Genomic DNA, 15,353 nt, shown 5'->3' with positions numbered 1-15,353 from the left:
TGGGCAGCACCATTCCATGCGTTGGACAGAGCCAACTGACCAGCATCATTCATCTCACTCTGCTTCCTTACTGTGGTTTGAAAATGACCAGTTGCTTCAAGCTTCTACCACCATTCCTTCCTCACCATGATGGACTGCCATCCTGGAATTGTAAGCAGAAATAAACACTTCCTCCATTAAACTGACTTTTGCCAGGTATTTTGTCCCAGCATGGAGAAGTTGACTAATGCATAAGGCAAAGCATTTCTCTGAACAACCTGATCTTGAATACTGGTCTCCACTTCCTCACCTTTGTGCCTGTGCTCCTGGGCTTTCCTTACACCTAGTATCTACTGTGTTTCACACACCAGGGCCACAGTTACCAGTAGTCTCACAAGCTCAGGATTCCCATGTACTTTATTTGTAATCCTTTAATGATACTTGTGACCTTGACTTTACATAAGAACTATTTATATTCTTATCAGATCTCTCTTAATCATGGTTCATCTTTAAATATGATGCATTTCATGTAGTTTTACCCATTAAAAACCTGTTTCAAATAAAGTCTGTTCCATAAAGGACAGCATTATAGCTGTCCATGTTATCACCTGCCTTTCCTATAGAACAAAAATCTCTAAACCATTACTCCAGAGCTGAGGGCAAAGATAAAGATACCCTTCTTCTGAGTGATACTCCCACTTTATAGAGGAGCTGCTGCATTCCTGTTTCTGGGGAGAAATAAGCAAACATCTGGTCACTCCAGATAGGGCACCATTGAGAAACTAAAGAAATAATTCCATCAAAGTCCAACTTAGTCTATCATGGAGTTTATTGGGTTTACTTACAAAAGCATGGAAGAGAAGTTACTTACTGGAAAATTGGTGACCCCAAAAATAGCTATCTCACTGAAAAATATCCATCCAGCATAAGGGATGGCCTTTTCTGAAAGCTGCAAAAATGTAGTCCCCACCTTAAGTTAACCTTCTGTTTCCCATGTACTCTGGCAGCTCCCAAGCAAGACCACAGGCAGCTGGGTAAGATTACATATAGCTGAAAGTGGGAGTGCAGGAGGTGGTGAGTGGCTAAAATCTCAAGGCAAAGGTCCAGACACCTTCTCCTACGCTTCCATGGGGAGAATGTTAACAAGACAGGTCTTATGAGAACAAGTGTCTCTTACTACCACTGCCTGCAAGCTTCAAGATTCTCCTATGCCTCACACTGCCATAGGTACTTTGAGATTGCACATGCATATGCCACTTTATGCCCAGCCTTATGTGGTGCTGAGGAAGATCAAACACATCTGTAGGCTTGCAAGCAAGTGCCTTTCTGAGCCATCTTTCCTAGCCCCGTGTTTTCAGTTTTAAATGCTAAAAAATTCAGTTCTTATTTAAATATTTTTGTTATTAAAAAACAGAAAGATTAAATCCTATATTGAAGTGAACAGTCCTAACCTGACCTATAAATAGCATTCTGCTATTCTAACAGGCAGAGAGACTAAAGAAAAGAAGGTTAATTAGAATTTGATAAAGCACACTGTAAGATTGACTGTTCGCAATTACAGCTGTCTATCTTCCATGCTAGTAAAGATATTCCTTTAAAAGTTAACATTGCTAGTTAAATTTCTTCATCTATTTGAAATAAATTTTATTATATCTAATATACCTTTAGTTTTCACGTTTTATCACTGTTATAATTGTCTCTGTTGAGAAAATGTATCAAAACTTCACATGTGCAATTTAGAAAATACTTAAGTCAGAGGCCATCATGCTGAGGAAATTATTAACTTTTCAGAATTATCATTGACTTCAGATTTTCACAGCTGGAATGAATGTAATATGCAGTTTTATAATTGTGAAGTGTACTTCACATGTATATTACATTAATATGATAAGCATTACTTTTGTGGCATGGTTTTGATTTGGGTTTTTTTGGGGGGATCCACTTAGAAACTATGAGTATGTCTCATTTTCATGAATTGGTTTAATCCATAGTTTCTTAATGATATGATTACTTGATTTTAACTTATTCTGTATATAAAGCGTGTGGGCACTGGAAAGATGGCTTAGCCATTAATGCACATGCCTGCAAAGCCTAAGGACCCAAGTTTGATTTTCCAGGTCCAACGTAAGCCAGAAGCACAAGGTGGCACATGCATCTGGAGTTTGTTTGCAGTGGCTAGAAGCCCTGGCATGCCCATTTTCACTCCCCCCAATCTGTTTCTAATGAATAAATAAATAAAGTCTTTAAAAAAATAAAGAGCCTTATGAACTGTAAAACACTATGTGTTGTTAGGGTTAGCATTTCACTGATAACAGTGGGCCACTTTGACCAGTATAAATGCCACTTCTTCATTGATGCCCTCCCCAGATTCTTGGAAGCAGTCAGCATGTCTCTTTTCATAATAACTACTCGTCATTCTAGCAGAACAGTTACTATATATTTTCCTGTTTTCTTATCTTTCTTCTTTAGGGGCAAAGACTTTCATGGGGCACACTAAATTTATACATTTCTATCCAATGTTTGAGTGCCAAGCATATAGGAGGTATTTTCAAATACATTAAATGGGTGGATTGATAATATGCCAAGAAAAAATCTTAAAGATCATTTAACCTGAGGCTGGGGTGATATCTCACCAATTAAAGACACTTTCAAAGCTTTCCATCCAGATTCAATTCCCCGGCACCCATGTAGAAGCAGATTTAAAGTCATGCATGCATCTGCAAATCATTTGTATCAACAAGAGACCCAGGCATGCCTACACACACAAATAAATATTTTTTAAAAAAATCATTTAATCAAAGTATCATATTTTACAGACAAGGGAATGAAGCCCAGAAAATTATTTTGTAGGTGGTTTAAACTAGGTGTCTCCCATAAACTCATCTGATCTGAATGCTGGCTCTCCAGCTGTTACAGTTTTAGAATTGGAGCCTCCTGAAGAAGATCTTTTGCTAGGGGCAGGCTAATGGGTATTATAACCAGTTTCCTTTTGCCTGTGTTTGGCACACTCCACTGCTGCTGTTGTCCATCTGATATTGGCCAGAGGATGATATTCACCCTCTGCTCATACCATGTTTCCCCCTGTTGTCATGGGGCTTTCCCTCAAATCTGTAAGCCAAAATAAATCCTTTCCTGATGTAAGCTGCTTTTGGGTGGGTGCTTTTTGCCAGCTATGTGAAGCTAACTACATTACTGCTTTACATTTTTCTGTCAATATACTCCAGAAATTATACCTGGAAGCTGTATGGGCTATTGTCTCCTTACGTTTGGTTATTGTAATCCTCAGAAAGTCCCTGCGTAGTATGAAGACATGAAACAGAACAATTAAGAACATATGTGGGGAGAAAAGCAAGAGACTACAGTGGAACTAGGCCCACTCTCCTTATAGCAACCTGCTCTTAGCAGAGCCAGCCCCCTTGACAGATCCAACAGTCTCCGGAGCTTCTAAGGATGTTTCCTCAGTTGTCCAACTGCTTTCTACTAGGTCATACCATATTAAAGGTTCTACCACCTGTATATCAGCACACGGGGGGCCAAGTTTCCAATGTATGAATCTTTCAGGATCCACTAAGACCATATTCAAACCATTCAAACTTTTGATGCCATCTTTAACACAGGACTCTTCATATGAGCAGAAGCCATCATACACTTAGCAAAATTTTAATTGGATTTTACTCCTTTCAAGTTATGAATAAAGTTAGCCTGGTGTGGTAACTCATACCTTTAGTCTGAGCACTTGGGAGGTTGAGGTAGGAGAATCACTATAAGTTTGAGGCCAGCCTGGTGTACAGAATGAGTTCCCAGTCAGCCTAGACTATAGTGACATCCTGCTGGGGGTGGAGAGACAAGTTATGAATAGAGTTAATTTACTGTCTGTAGTTTTTAGAAAAGAAAATACATGGACATTGAATACTTTCACTATTCTCTTTAACAAATTTGATGGGAAAGGGCTTAATTGGATTTGGGGGTTTATCTTGAATGCCTCACTAAATTCCTCATAATGAGATCTTTTGTTACAGGACAGGCTATATCTTCAAGTCAAGATTGATGTCAGTTCTCATGGTGTTTGTATTAGCATGTATATAGTCTTTGATACAGGAAAGATATCATATCCAGAATGTATCTTATTCCTAGAAGAGCTCTCATGATATCACCATGTGTCACTAACTTTTCATTCCCCTGTACACTTCTCCCCATTTCCCTTTGTACCACACTCCTCCTAGTCCCGTCCTTGCCTTGATCCAGCACTCACACAACACACCTCATGCATGTTACTCCTGCTCCTCTCAGGATATGTTAGCTAGCTTTGGGGCTTAATTTAGGATACTCTCCCCTTTTCCTTCACATGTTTATCATATTGTTTTTGTGCAGGTTATTTTCTAACTTAAGGCTCCTTTTCTGCCTACTAACCAGAGGAGAATGTGAAGCAGACCACAGGAACTGGGGATCCTATTATCTGATAGGGGCAGAAATTTCCCATCATCATCAAATTGGGAGGGAGGACCCTCTTTTCCTTAATAGTGACTCATAGGATGCTTCTATACCCTGAATTTTTAGGCCCATCTGAATAATCAAGATATTCAGGCTCATCATGTCCAGACTGAGTCTATTCCTGTAGGTGTCTATGATAAAGAACTTGATTTTACTGGGAGTTTTTCTACTGTCAAAGTCCACCTTGCCTTCTTGTTACAGAAGATAAAAAAGCTCTTTATGTTTAAAGACTTAAATTCCTTTCTTCTAATTCTTTATAAAATATATGATTGGCTATTGAGAATCATAATCCTTGCCATGCTGTAGAGCATTGGAACTTATTCCTCCTAACTGTGTTGGTCCATTATTCAAATCCTCAGTTATCACTGTTCCAATACTGCCCTTCCTAACCTCTGCAGAATACTATGCTGTTTTCAAATCATTCATGTTTTTTAGTTTGTAGCTTTCATCTGAGATAAAATATATAGTATTTATGTTGATTTGTTTAAACCAATTAAAATGTCTTCTAATCCCATCCATGCTGCTGTAAAGACAATGTCACTCTGTTTTTAATGGCTAAGTGAAATTTCATTATGTATATATCCTCCATTTACTTATTCATCCATTGATGGACACATAGTTTACTCTATGACTTGGCTGTTGTGAGCAGGGCTCTCTGTGAGTATAGTTATCATATTGTTGATTTCTTTGCCTTGGTCTGGATACCCAGAAGTCGGAGGGCTGTAAAATATAACAGATCTTAGGAGCCTCTGGATCTCTGCTTTCTTAAGTGTTGAGTAACCTGAGGGTCTGTCTCCAATACCCTAGTGCTGATTATCAGGTTCACTATGGAAACAACACTCTTACTCATCTCCCCAATTCCTCTGTGGTTTCAGCTGTGGCTTGGCTGAAGTACAAGGGGTGGCTTATCTCCTTGGGTCTTACTACCTTCTGAAAGAGAACAGATTCTCCAATTGAGAGTGAAGTCAGCATAGTTTAAATGGGATAAGCATTATTAATCTGGGGAGAATTTGATGTATGTAACCCCTCTTTTAGACAAAGACTAATGAGAGCTTCACACTGGAGAGCATAATCTTTGTCTCCATAGGATTCTGATCTGGTTCACAATTCCATATGTATGGGTTCCTTTACACTGAACAAACCTCTTATTCAGTCAAAAAGCTACTGGTTACCCACCAAGGCTATGTGCCACTATTGCACTAGTGTGTTTATCCTGTCAGGGTGTTTGCTTCTGAGTAGCTTAGACCTCTGGTTGCTATTGAAATAGACTTAAAACTCACCCACCACAGCTCAGTGAATTTAGTGGAGTTGGGAATGATTATCAGAGCCATGGGTTGAGACATCATGCCCAGAGGCTTTCCCTCCCCCCAAAAAATAATTGCTTCTCCTACAATGCATAACCCACAACCCCAAGGGGAATACCTGCAATCCCACTAAGGGGAGTCCCCAGTGGAATGGGGGCAGGGATGAGGAAAAAGAGGGTACCAACACATGATATATCCATATAAAATATTATGTAAATAATAATTATTAGTAGTAGTACTATCATTATTTCATTGAGAATATACATATATAGTAGATCTACTTGCAGATTTTTCAAAATCTCAATGTGCTCTGTAATAGACTAATTTATATTCCCACCAGTAGTGTATAAGAATTTCCTTCTTGGGTTGGAGAAATGGCTTAGTGGTTAAGATGCTTGCAGGCAAGGCCTAAGGAGCCCAGATTTGATTCCCCATAACCCACGTAAGCCAGATACACAAGGTGGCACATGCATCTGGAGTTCATTTGCAGGTTTGCAGTGGCAAGAAGCCCTGATATGCCCATTCTTATCCTCTCTCTCTCTCCTCCCCCTTCCCTCCCTCCCTCCCTCTCCTTCTCCACCTCCCTCTCCCATTTTCTCTCAAATAAATAAATGTAAATAAAATATTTTTTAAAAAAATTTTCTGTTTTCTGTGTCATCCCTAGAACTTACTATTTTGTTGTTACTGTTTTGGGATCCAGGGAAAGCAGACTGATATAGAGACTCCTGTGCAGGAGCTTTCATTTTAGGGAATGCTGTTTTTTATTTATGGTAGATGTGTGGTTATATGCTCTTGTGTATGCACAGGAACACATATGTGTGAGTATGTACACATGTGAATTGATACCAAAGGTCTACATTGGATGTTTCTTCAATTGCTATCATTCTTATTTTGTTTGAAAATCTTTTTTTTTTTTTTTTTTTTTTTTTGAGGTAGGGTTTCACTCTAGCTCACGCTCTCCTGGAATTCACTATGTAGTCTCAGGGTGGCCTCGAACTCACGGCGATCCTCCTACCTCTGCCTCCCGAGTGCTGGGATTAAAGGCATGCGCCACCACGCCCGACTGTTTGAAAATTTTTTTATTGGGAACTTTAATGTACGAACATGCTGTAATTGGTCACATCCCCATCCGACCGTCCTCTTTTGTCCTCTCTCCCCTATCCCCATTCCACTGAAGGTCCTCCTCAGTATAGGTATCAGAAATCACCATTGGATCATGAATGCACTAATCGGTTCCTGTCAGGAAGACAGTGCCCCACAATTCTTTTTCCCATGCTGTGGCTTTTACATTCCTTCTGCCCCTTTGTCCACAATGTCCTCCAAGCCTTAGATTTGTTAGAAATCTGTGTTAGTGTTGAGCTCTCAATAGCCTCTTATATCTGCTATGATGAGTTTGGGTCTCCTCAATGTCTGCCATCATCCCTATAGAGACACTTCTCTGGCTAGCAGTGAGGGCATCACGCATACTTTTAAATATGCCACTATCTCTGCACTGTTTCCTGGGCCCTGGTGGGTGTGATAAAGATGACAACCTGTACAGTGCTAGGAACCCGGCTTTCTCTCATCATTGCGATTTACCTTGAGGCTCCCCAATTTTGCTGACATCTGTAAAAAAACAGGTTCTCTACTGAAAAGTGAAAGAAACATTAATCAAAGGGGATGAGCATTCAATCAAGGGCTTTGTCAATGACCTGCATTCTTTTGGGAGTCTCATGGGCCTTGCTAACCAAAAGCTAGGGCATTTTATTGGGCATAATGCCTCAATTTGCCAAAGAACAATGGAAGCATCCTGGTAGAGTCTTTGATATTCCAAGCCATAAGTTTTCAACTCGGTTCTCTGTACCAGGCATGAATTTCCTCCCACTGAGCAGGCCTTTAAACAGAGAGCAGTTGATTACCCCCGTATCTTACGTGCCACTATCGTACCAGTAGATGCTTCTTCCCTGGCTGGTTAATTTTGTAACTTAACAAGATCCGCTGTGCGCAGTGTTGATGACCTTTATCCTGCCAGCAGCTCACTAGCACTTTCTAGCACTGTGCCAGCTACCATACAGAGGGATCGCTTCCATTTCAGTTCAAGCGTGATTTCCCAATGTCCTGTACCTGCAGCCTGTAATGTTTTCATCAATAGGATCTTATCTGTCATTTTGTTCTACTGGGAAATCAAGGGCTTTGTCAATGACATCATGCATTCTTTTGGGAGTCTCATGGGCCTTGCTAACCAAAAGCTAGGGGTAGGAGTAGGAGTGACCAATCTCCAGCCCTGAAAATTTCATGCAACAGTCTGTGGTTCTAGGACAGAGCTTTCTCCACCATAGTAGGGTGCCAATGTCCAAAGTATCTCTCTTTAAGAAAGTTACAACTTTTGGGGTTTTTTGTTTTTGTGTTGTTGTTGTTGTTTTGAGGTAGGGTCTCATTCACTTTGAAGTATCAGGCTGGCCTCAAACTCACAGCATTCCTCCTACCTCCGCCTCCTGAGTGCTGGGATTAAAGGCATGCCCCACCACACTCAGCTAAGAAAGTTATAACTTTTAATTAGCTAAAAAAAAAAAAAAGTAGACTTCTGTAGTACCCATTCATACCATTTTTAATTTTGTATATCTCTCCTCCTGCCACCTTTTCCCCTGTCCCCTCTTAGATCTTTCACTACCTGTATTCTGTCCCTCCACTTGCCTGTCTACTATCTCTTCCCACAATCCCTCCTGGCTTCTGTTTCCAAGACTCATTCTTACATCCTTGTCAGAATTTACTGCAACTTAAAAGTAGCTAACTATTCCATATTAGCATCTGCATATGAGAGAGAACATGAACTATTTGCCTTACTGAACCTGTTAATTAATACAATTCTTCCTAGATCCATCCATTTTCCTATGAATTTCTTAATTTTGTATTTTTTACAGCTGAAGAGAATCCCATTGTGTATATGTACCACATCTTCTTTATCCTTTCATCAGTTTATAGGCATCTGGACTGATTCTATTTCCTAGCTATTATGAATACAGCAGCAACAAACATAGCTAAGTAGGTATCTCTGTAGTAAAGAGTAAAAGCGTTTGATATAGATGGGGCACATGTTAGATCTATTTTTAGGTTTTTGAGGAAGTCTAATACTGATTTCCGTATTAAGTATACTAGATTCCACTTCCACCAACAGTGGATGAGTTTCTCTTTCCCACTCTCTCACTAGCATGTGATGTCTTTTTTTTTTTTTATGATAGCTATTTGATCTGAAATGGAATCTCTCAAAGTAGTTTTAATTTACATTTCACTGATGGATAAAGGTGTGGAATATTTTTTGAGATATGTATCGGTCATTTATATTTCTTCCTTTAAGAACTCTATTTATATCCCAGACCTGATTTTTTAATTTTTTTTATTGACAACTTCATAGTTGTAGACAATAACCCATGGTAATTCCCTCCCTCCTCCCACTTTCACCTTTGAAACTCCACTCTCTATTATATCCCCTCCCCCTCTCAATAAGTCTGTCTTTTATTTTGATATCATCATCTTTTCCTCCTATTATGATGTTCTTGTGTAGGTAGTATCTGATACTGTGAGGTCATGGATACCCAGGCCATTTTTTGTCTGGAGGAGCACTTGTAAGGAGTCCTACCCTTCTTTTGGCTCTTACATTCTTTCCACCACCTCTTCTGCAATGGACTCTGAGCCTTGGAAGATGTGATAGAGTTATTTCAGTGGTGAGCACTCCTCTGTCACTTTTCAGCACCATGGTGCCTCCTGAGTCATCCCAAGGTCACTGCCATCAGAAAAGAGAAGGTTCTCTAACCAAAAGTGAAAGTAGCATGAATATGTGGGTATGAACATTAGGAGAAGTGTACTGATGCCACTATTGCACCAGTTGGCTCACATTTGGCCTGGCTAGCCAAATTTAAGGCTTGCAGTCTCCACTGTTGAGTATCTACACTGGTAACTTCTCTCCCATTGAACTTCACACAACATAGCTTTTCCCAGTATTCTGTCAGCTGGTCTACATGGAGGAGGTTTTCAGCTCAGCTCTAGCAGTTTTCCTCATTGACCTTGCAGCGCAACTATGGAATCTTCAGCAATGCGGTCTTACTATCTATTCCTGGTGGGAAACCAAGAGCCTCAGCAATGGCCTCCAGGCCTGATTTTTTGACTGGTTTGCTTGATTTTTTTTTATTGTGTACATTTTGAGTTATTGGTATATTCTAGATAGTAACCTCTGAATGTATACCTTTCAAAGATTTTCTCCCATTCTGTGGATTGCTTATTGAGTTGGCTAATAGTTTGTGTATCTGTACAATAGGTGTTTAGTTTCATGAGATCCCATTTGGTTGACTGAATTATTCCCTAGATGACTAGAGTCTTACTCAGAAAGTATTTCCCTATCTTGAGTGTCCTCCCTGCTGTTTCCTCTGTTAGTTCTTACATTGAGGTTCTTGATCCATTTTGGAGTTGAGGTTTTGTTTTGTTTTGGTTTGGCTTGGTTTTTCAAGGTAGGGCCTCTCTCTAACCCAGGCTGACCTGGAATTCATTATGTAGTCTCAGGGTGGCCTCAAGCTCACAGCAATCATCCTGCCTCAGCCTTCAGAGTGCTGAGATTAAAGGCATTTGCTACCACACCTGGCTGGAGTTGAGTTTTGACAAGAGCATCTACATTCATTCTTCTCCACATAATTATCCAGTTTCTCCAGCACCATTTGTTGAAAATGCTTTCTTTTCTCCAGTGTGTGTTTTGGCTATCGGTGGTCCTTTGTGCTTCTATGTGAGTAAAATAATTCTTCCCTTTTCTGTGAACAATGGTGCTAGAGTTTTGATTGTGATTGCACTGAATCAGAGTATAATTTTTGATGCCACAGCCATTTTCATAAAATTAGTTATTCTAATCAATGAAAGTAGCAAATATTTCTCTGTCTTCTTGTCTTTTTCAGTTTCTTTCTTCAGTGTTATAATGTTTTCATTATATAGGTTTTTTGCTTTCTTGGTTAGGGATATTCTGAGATATTTAATTTTTTGGCCATTGTAAATAGGACTATTTCTCTAATTTGTTTCTCATTATGTTTGTCATTGGTATATAAGAAGGATATTGAAATGTGTGTATTAATTTTATATCCTGCAACTTTGCTGATAGAGTTTATCAGCTATAAAAGTTTTTTGGTGGAGGGCTTAGGGTCTCTCATATGCAGAATCTTATCATCCGCAAATAAAGCTAGTTTTACTTATTTCTTTCCAATCTGCATCAATTTTATTTCTTTCTCTTGTCTTATTGCTCTAGCTAAGACTTCAAGTGCTATTTCAAATAGCAGTGGGAGAGTAGACATCCCTAAATCTGTTTTTCCTCATTTAGTATGATACTGGCTTTAGTTTTGTTGGATATGACCTTTATTACTTTGAGATATGATGTCTCCATCCCTAGTCTGATGTTTTTATCATAAAGGTATATTGTGTGTTTGTGGAATGCTTTTTCTGAATCTATTAAGATGATCATAAGATTTTTGTCTTTTCTGGTCCTGTCTATTTGGTGTTCCCATACCTTTTGTGCCTAGATGGGCTTCTCCTTCATGAGATTTGGAAATTTTTCTTCTTTAATTTTATTAAAAGTATTTTCAGGCTATTGACCTGTAGTTCTTTTCCTTGTGTATGCCCTTGATTTGAACATTTGGTCTGTTTAAGGTGTCCCACCTTGCATGTTCTGCTCAAACTTTTTGAATTTCTCATTGACTTTGGCCTCCTGATCTATTTCCTGTGCCTTGTCTTCAAGTCCTAATATTCTGTCTTGCACATGATCTATTGGAATGGTTTTCTCAGGAGCTTTTTAGTTGAGTTTTTATATTTGATTTCTGTTAGTTTTTCTTCAGCAACTCTGTATCTTCATTAGACTTCCCTTTTCATTCTTTGCTTTGACTTTCTCATTACATTTATTTTATTGTGTTTTCTTATAATTCATTCAGGCATTTGTTCATGTCCCCTTTGAATTCAATCAGGTGTCCATTGAGTTCTTGTGTTGTTTCTTTTGTATTCAGTTAAGCTGTTTATTCATATCCTCTTTAAATTTGTTGTATATGTTTTTTTCATTCTTTTTTTGGAATTTCTGCTAAACAATTCTTGTTGGAAACTTCAGCTTAGTTCAACTGTGGGACTAAGTATCTTTGGTGAGGATATCTTGTCTTGGTTTCTTTTTATTTATAAATTTTATTAATTAATTAATCTGCACCTATTTGTGCATATGATACACCAGGGCTTCTTGCCACTGCAAATGAATGCCAGATGCTTGTGCCTTTTTTTTTTTTTTTTTTTTTTTTTTTTGTATATGGTTTATATGATTGGCTTGGGAATTAAACCCAAGTCACCAGGCTTTGGAAACAAGTGTTTTAACTTCTAAGCTGTCTTCCCAGCTTTACTTGCCTTGATTTGTTATGTTACTTGTTTTGCATTAGTTATGCCCATCTGGAGAACTGTCTTGCTGAGAATGTAGCAACAGTAGCTCCACTGCAGGGGGTTGAGGGGTGGAATACAAGGTAGGCTGGAGCTGTAACTACTACAATAACATCCAAGCTTCTGGGTTACAAATAAACAGGGCCTGGGCCTAAACTACTTCTGAAAGTCTACTCTAGTACTGGTGAGGGATCTATGCTAAGTGAGCTAGTCCTTCTTGCTCATGTTAGGCAGCCTGCATGTGTGACTGTGTTGGTTGGGCCCGGCAAGGCCTATCCAGGAGCCTGTGCAAACAGACCTAGTATTCCTTGGTCCAGGCAGGTAGCCTACATGCATGTCTGTTTGGGGTGTACAGTGGGCCTACCTACCATATTTTTTTGAGACAAGGTCTCCCACTATACTAGAGTTCATAAGTTTGATGAACCTAGCAAGCTAGTAAGCCCTGGGAATCCAGTATCTACCTCCCCAGTGCTGGAATTACAGGTGCATACTACCATGCCTGTTTTTACATGCTGGGGATCCAAACTTTGGTCATCTTATTTGCTCAGCAAGTACATTCCCCACTGAGCCATCTCTCCAGTCCAGGATATATTCTTGTAATCTATACCAGTGGTGAGAAGGGAAGGAAGCTGAGTTGGCCATTTGTTTAGTGTCAGTGAAAACTACAACTGACTAAGTCCAGGAGAGAGGTAAACATGGAGTGACTGATCCCGTTCAATTGTCCTGAGTTGCATGTTGGATACATTCTTTAAACCTCAGATTGCCAATTATTAGGTGTGCCCTCCTTAAAAGTTGTTCCAGATATGACTGACCACTTCAGGCTGTCTACTAGAAAAATTTCCAGCAACTCAGCAAACAAATCTTTCATTTGTGCAAAGTGATCTAGCAGCCCTGTCACAGCATCCAATAGCATTTTCTTGAATACATCATCTCATTTTATTTTGTGACTTACTCTTAGCAATGTGGTAGAGTGATTAATTATTGTTTTATTGACTAAATTTTTTTCCAACTGTGATTTCATTCTTATTTCATTCAAACTCTGAAGCATGATTCTCCATATTAAATTGTTAATAATTAATCATCTCTATTTTTATTTCTCTAACAAATCATTCATTTTTCTAAGACTTCCTTATGTAATGAATGAATGTGTTTTCTCCATCTAGCCTTAATGCTTTTCATAGTTTTAATAGATACTGAAAGTATGAAAATAGTCAGCAATATATGTTATAATTCTTATATTTTCTAATGTGCCTGAATTAACAGGCTCATAATTCATAGCCTTCTATGCAAATATAATACTGAAACTAATACACCAGTAGAAATTGAATTTTATTAGGAGTGATAATACTTTGTTAATTTATATCCACAACTCCTTCTGGCTATCCCTTGTTAGCTATGTATGGTAATAACATAATTCCAGTCCCATGAAGCTACCTGCCTTATCAAGGCACTAAGCCTTGATTCCTGTTTCAACCTGAGGGCAATGTGGAAGATGCATAGGGGAATGAGAAGAGATTGGTGGTAGATTTATCAGGACATAAATCTCAAATTTGAGGCTTTTCTAGATAAATATGAAAATTACCACTTCATTGGTAGTTTGTATGACAGTGAAGTTACTACTCATCTTCATAAAAGATCATAACTCTATATCCAGAGTCAATAGTATCTTCAGAGTGATGGACATAAATGTAGAGATATTTGATATGTAGATATAAAAAATCCTGAATCAAGAGTTTGACTTCAACTAATTTTAAAATTGAGCAAGTTACTTAGCTATCTTGGGATTTTAGTATAATTACATGCATTGGTTTCATAAACTTATATGAATCTTACACACTAAAACATTAATTTGTGAAGGATAGTTTTCTGAGCATAATGTGGGGAAATATTTCTTGGAAATAGTCATGTTGTTCACATCATTCTGAATGATTGCCATTTTAAAGCATGAAACATAATGCCACTTTAATATTCCAATGAATCACTTTGTAGGCTTCAAATCTTTAGTAATCACAAGTAAAATTTCCACTGTGCAAACATTGCAGTAAACTACAGTCCTGCAGCAAGTGTTCATTGACCTGGTGTTTGCTTTAAAAGGATGTTTGATTTGACTGTCAACCTATTGTTTTTCAAGGAAAAATTCATGCACATTCCAACTAAGCAGATTTTATTTACTATGTCTTTATTAATGTACATCTTCTATCATTCAAAATTTAAAATGTGATCTATTGCTCACATGACATGAGTTTTAAAGATTTTGGATACTGAAATGCTGTTATTTAAAATAATTTTTTAAACTTACTGTGATATATAGACACATGTTACTTTTTAGGACGTAGGACTGGGCTGAAAGCTAAGTTGCAGAGTGCTTGGCTAGCATGTTGGAGAACTTGTTCCATCCCTACTACAATAGAAACAGGGGGGAAACCATAATAAAATAATTGTTCTTGAAAAGAAAGAAAAATGTACAATACCAAATGTGCCCTTAAAATGTTTTTTTCCCCACTCAGGGCTGGAGAAATGGCTTAGTGGTTAAGGCACTTGCCTGAGAAGCTTAAGGACCCAGGTCCAAGTCTCCAATACACACATAAGCCAGATACACAAAGCGGTGCATGCATCTGGAATTTGTTTGCAGTAGCTAGAGACCCAGGCTCACCCATTCTCATTCATTCTCCCTTTCTCGCTCTCTCTCTCTCAAATAAATAGATAAAATATTGGAGGGGGCAGGGATGAGGGAAAAGAGAATAAATTTTTTGTCTCTATTGTACTAATTGAAGAGCACTTGCTTTTTATGGAATTAAACTTTTAAAAATATAAAATAGTTATATTATAATAATTTATTACTCACTTATTAATAATTATGTATATCATATTTCTTCCTGTGTCTAAATGTAAATACCTATATGACTGCAAGTATTACTATTTCTTTTCCTTCTAGATTTATTCCTCACAACATTGTCTGCCTATAATACATTCCAGTTTGAGATATGGGAAAATTTGGTAAGAATTTTGTTAAATTAATTTATTTATTAACTGATTGATTTACTTAGGTATGTGTGTATGTATGGGCACAAGTGCCATCACACATATGGAGGTCAGGGGATAACTTTGAGGTGTCTGTTCTCCGTCTTTTAAACAAAGTCTCTTGCCACCTCAAATGAA

General features: G+C 38.3%; 1 protein-coding gene across 2 annotated transcripts in view; it reads left to right on the top strand.

The window, feature by feature from the left end:
* Nucleotides 1–15,353, top strand: part of Itfg1 (integrin alpha FG-GAP repeat containing 1) — a 181,114-nt gene that overhangs the window by 50,999 nt on the left and 114,762 nt on the right. For both annotated transcript variants that reach the window (XM_004664834.3, XM_045132791.1), the window contains one exon: nucleotides 15,130–15,191. In XM_004664834.3, coding sequence (XP_004664891.2) covers nucleotides 15,130–15,191 — 62 coding nt within the window. The remainder of the gene's footprint in view (nucleotides 1–15,129; nucleotides 15,192–15,353) is intronic.

The sequence above is a fragment of the Jaculus jaculus genome, chromosome 1, assembly GCF_020740685.1.
Source record: "Jaculus jaculus isolate mJacJac1 chromosome 1, mJacJac1.mat.Y.cur, whole genome shotgun sequence".
NCBI classification, from domain to species: Eukaryota; Metazoa; Chordata; class Mammalia; order Rodentia; family Dipodidae; genus Jaculus; species Jaculus jaculus.
This window is presented reverse-complemented; position numbering and strand designations above follow the sequence as displayed.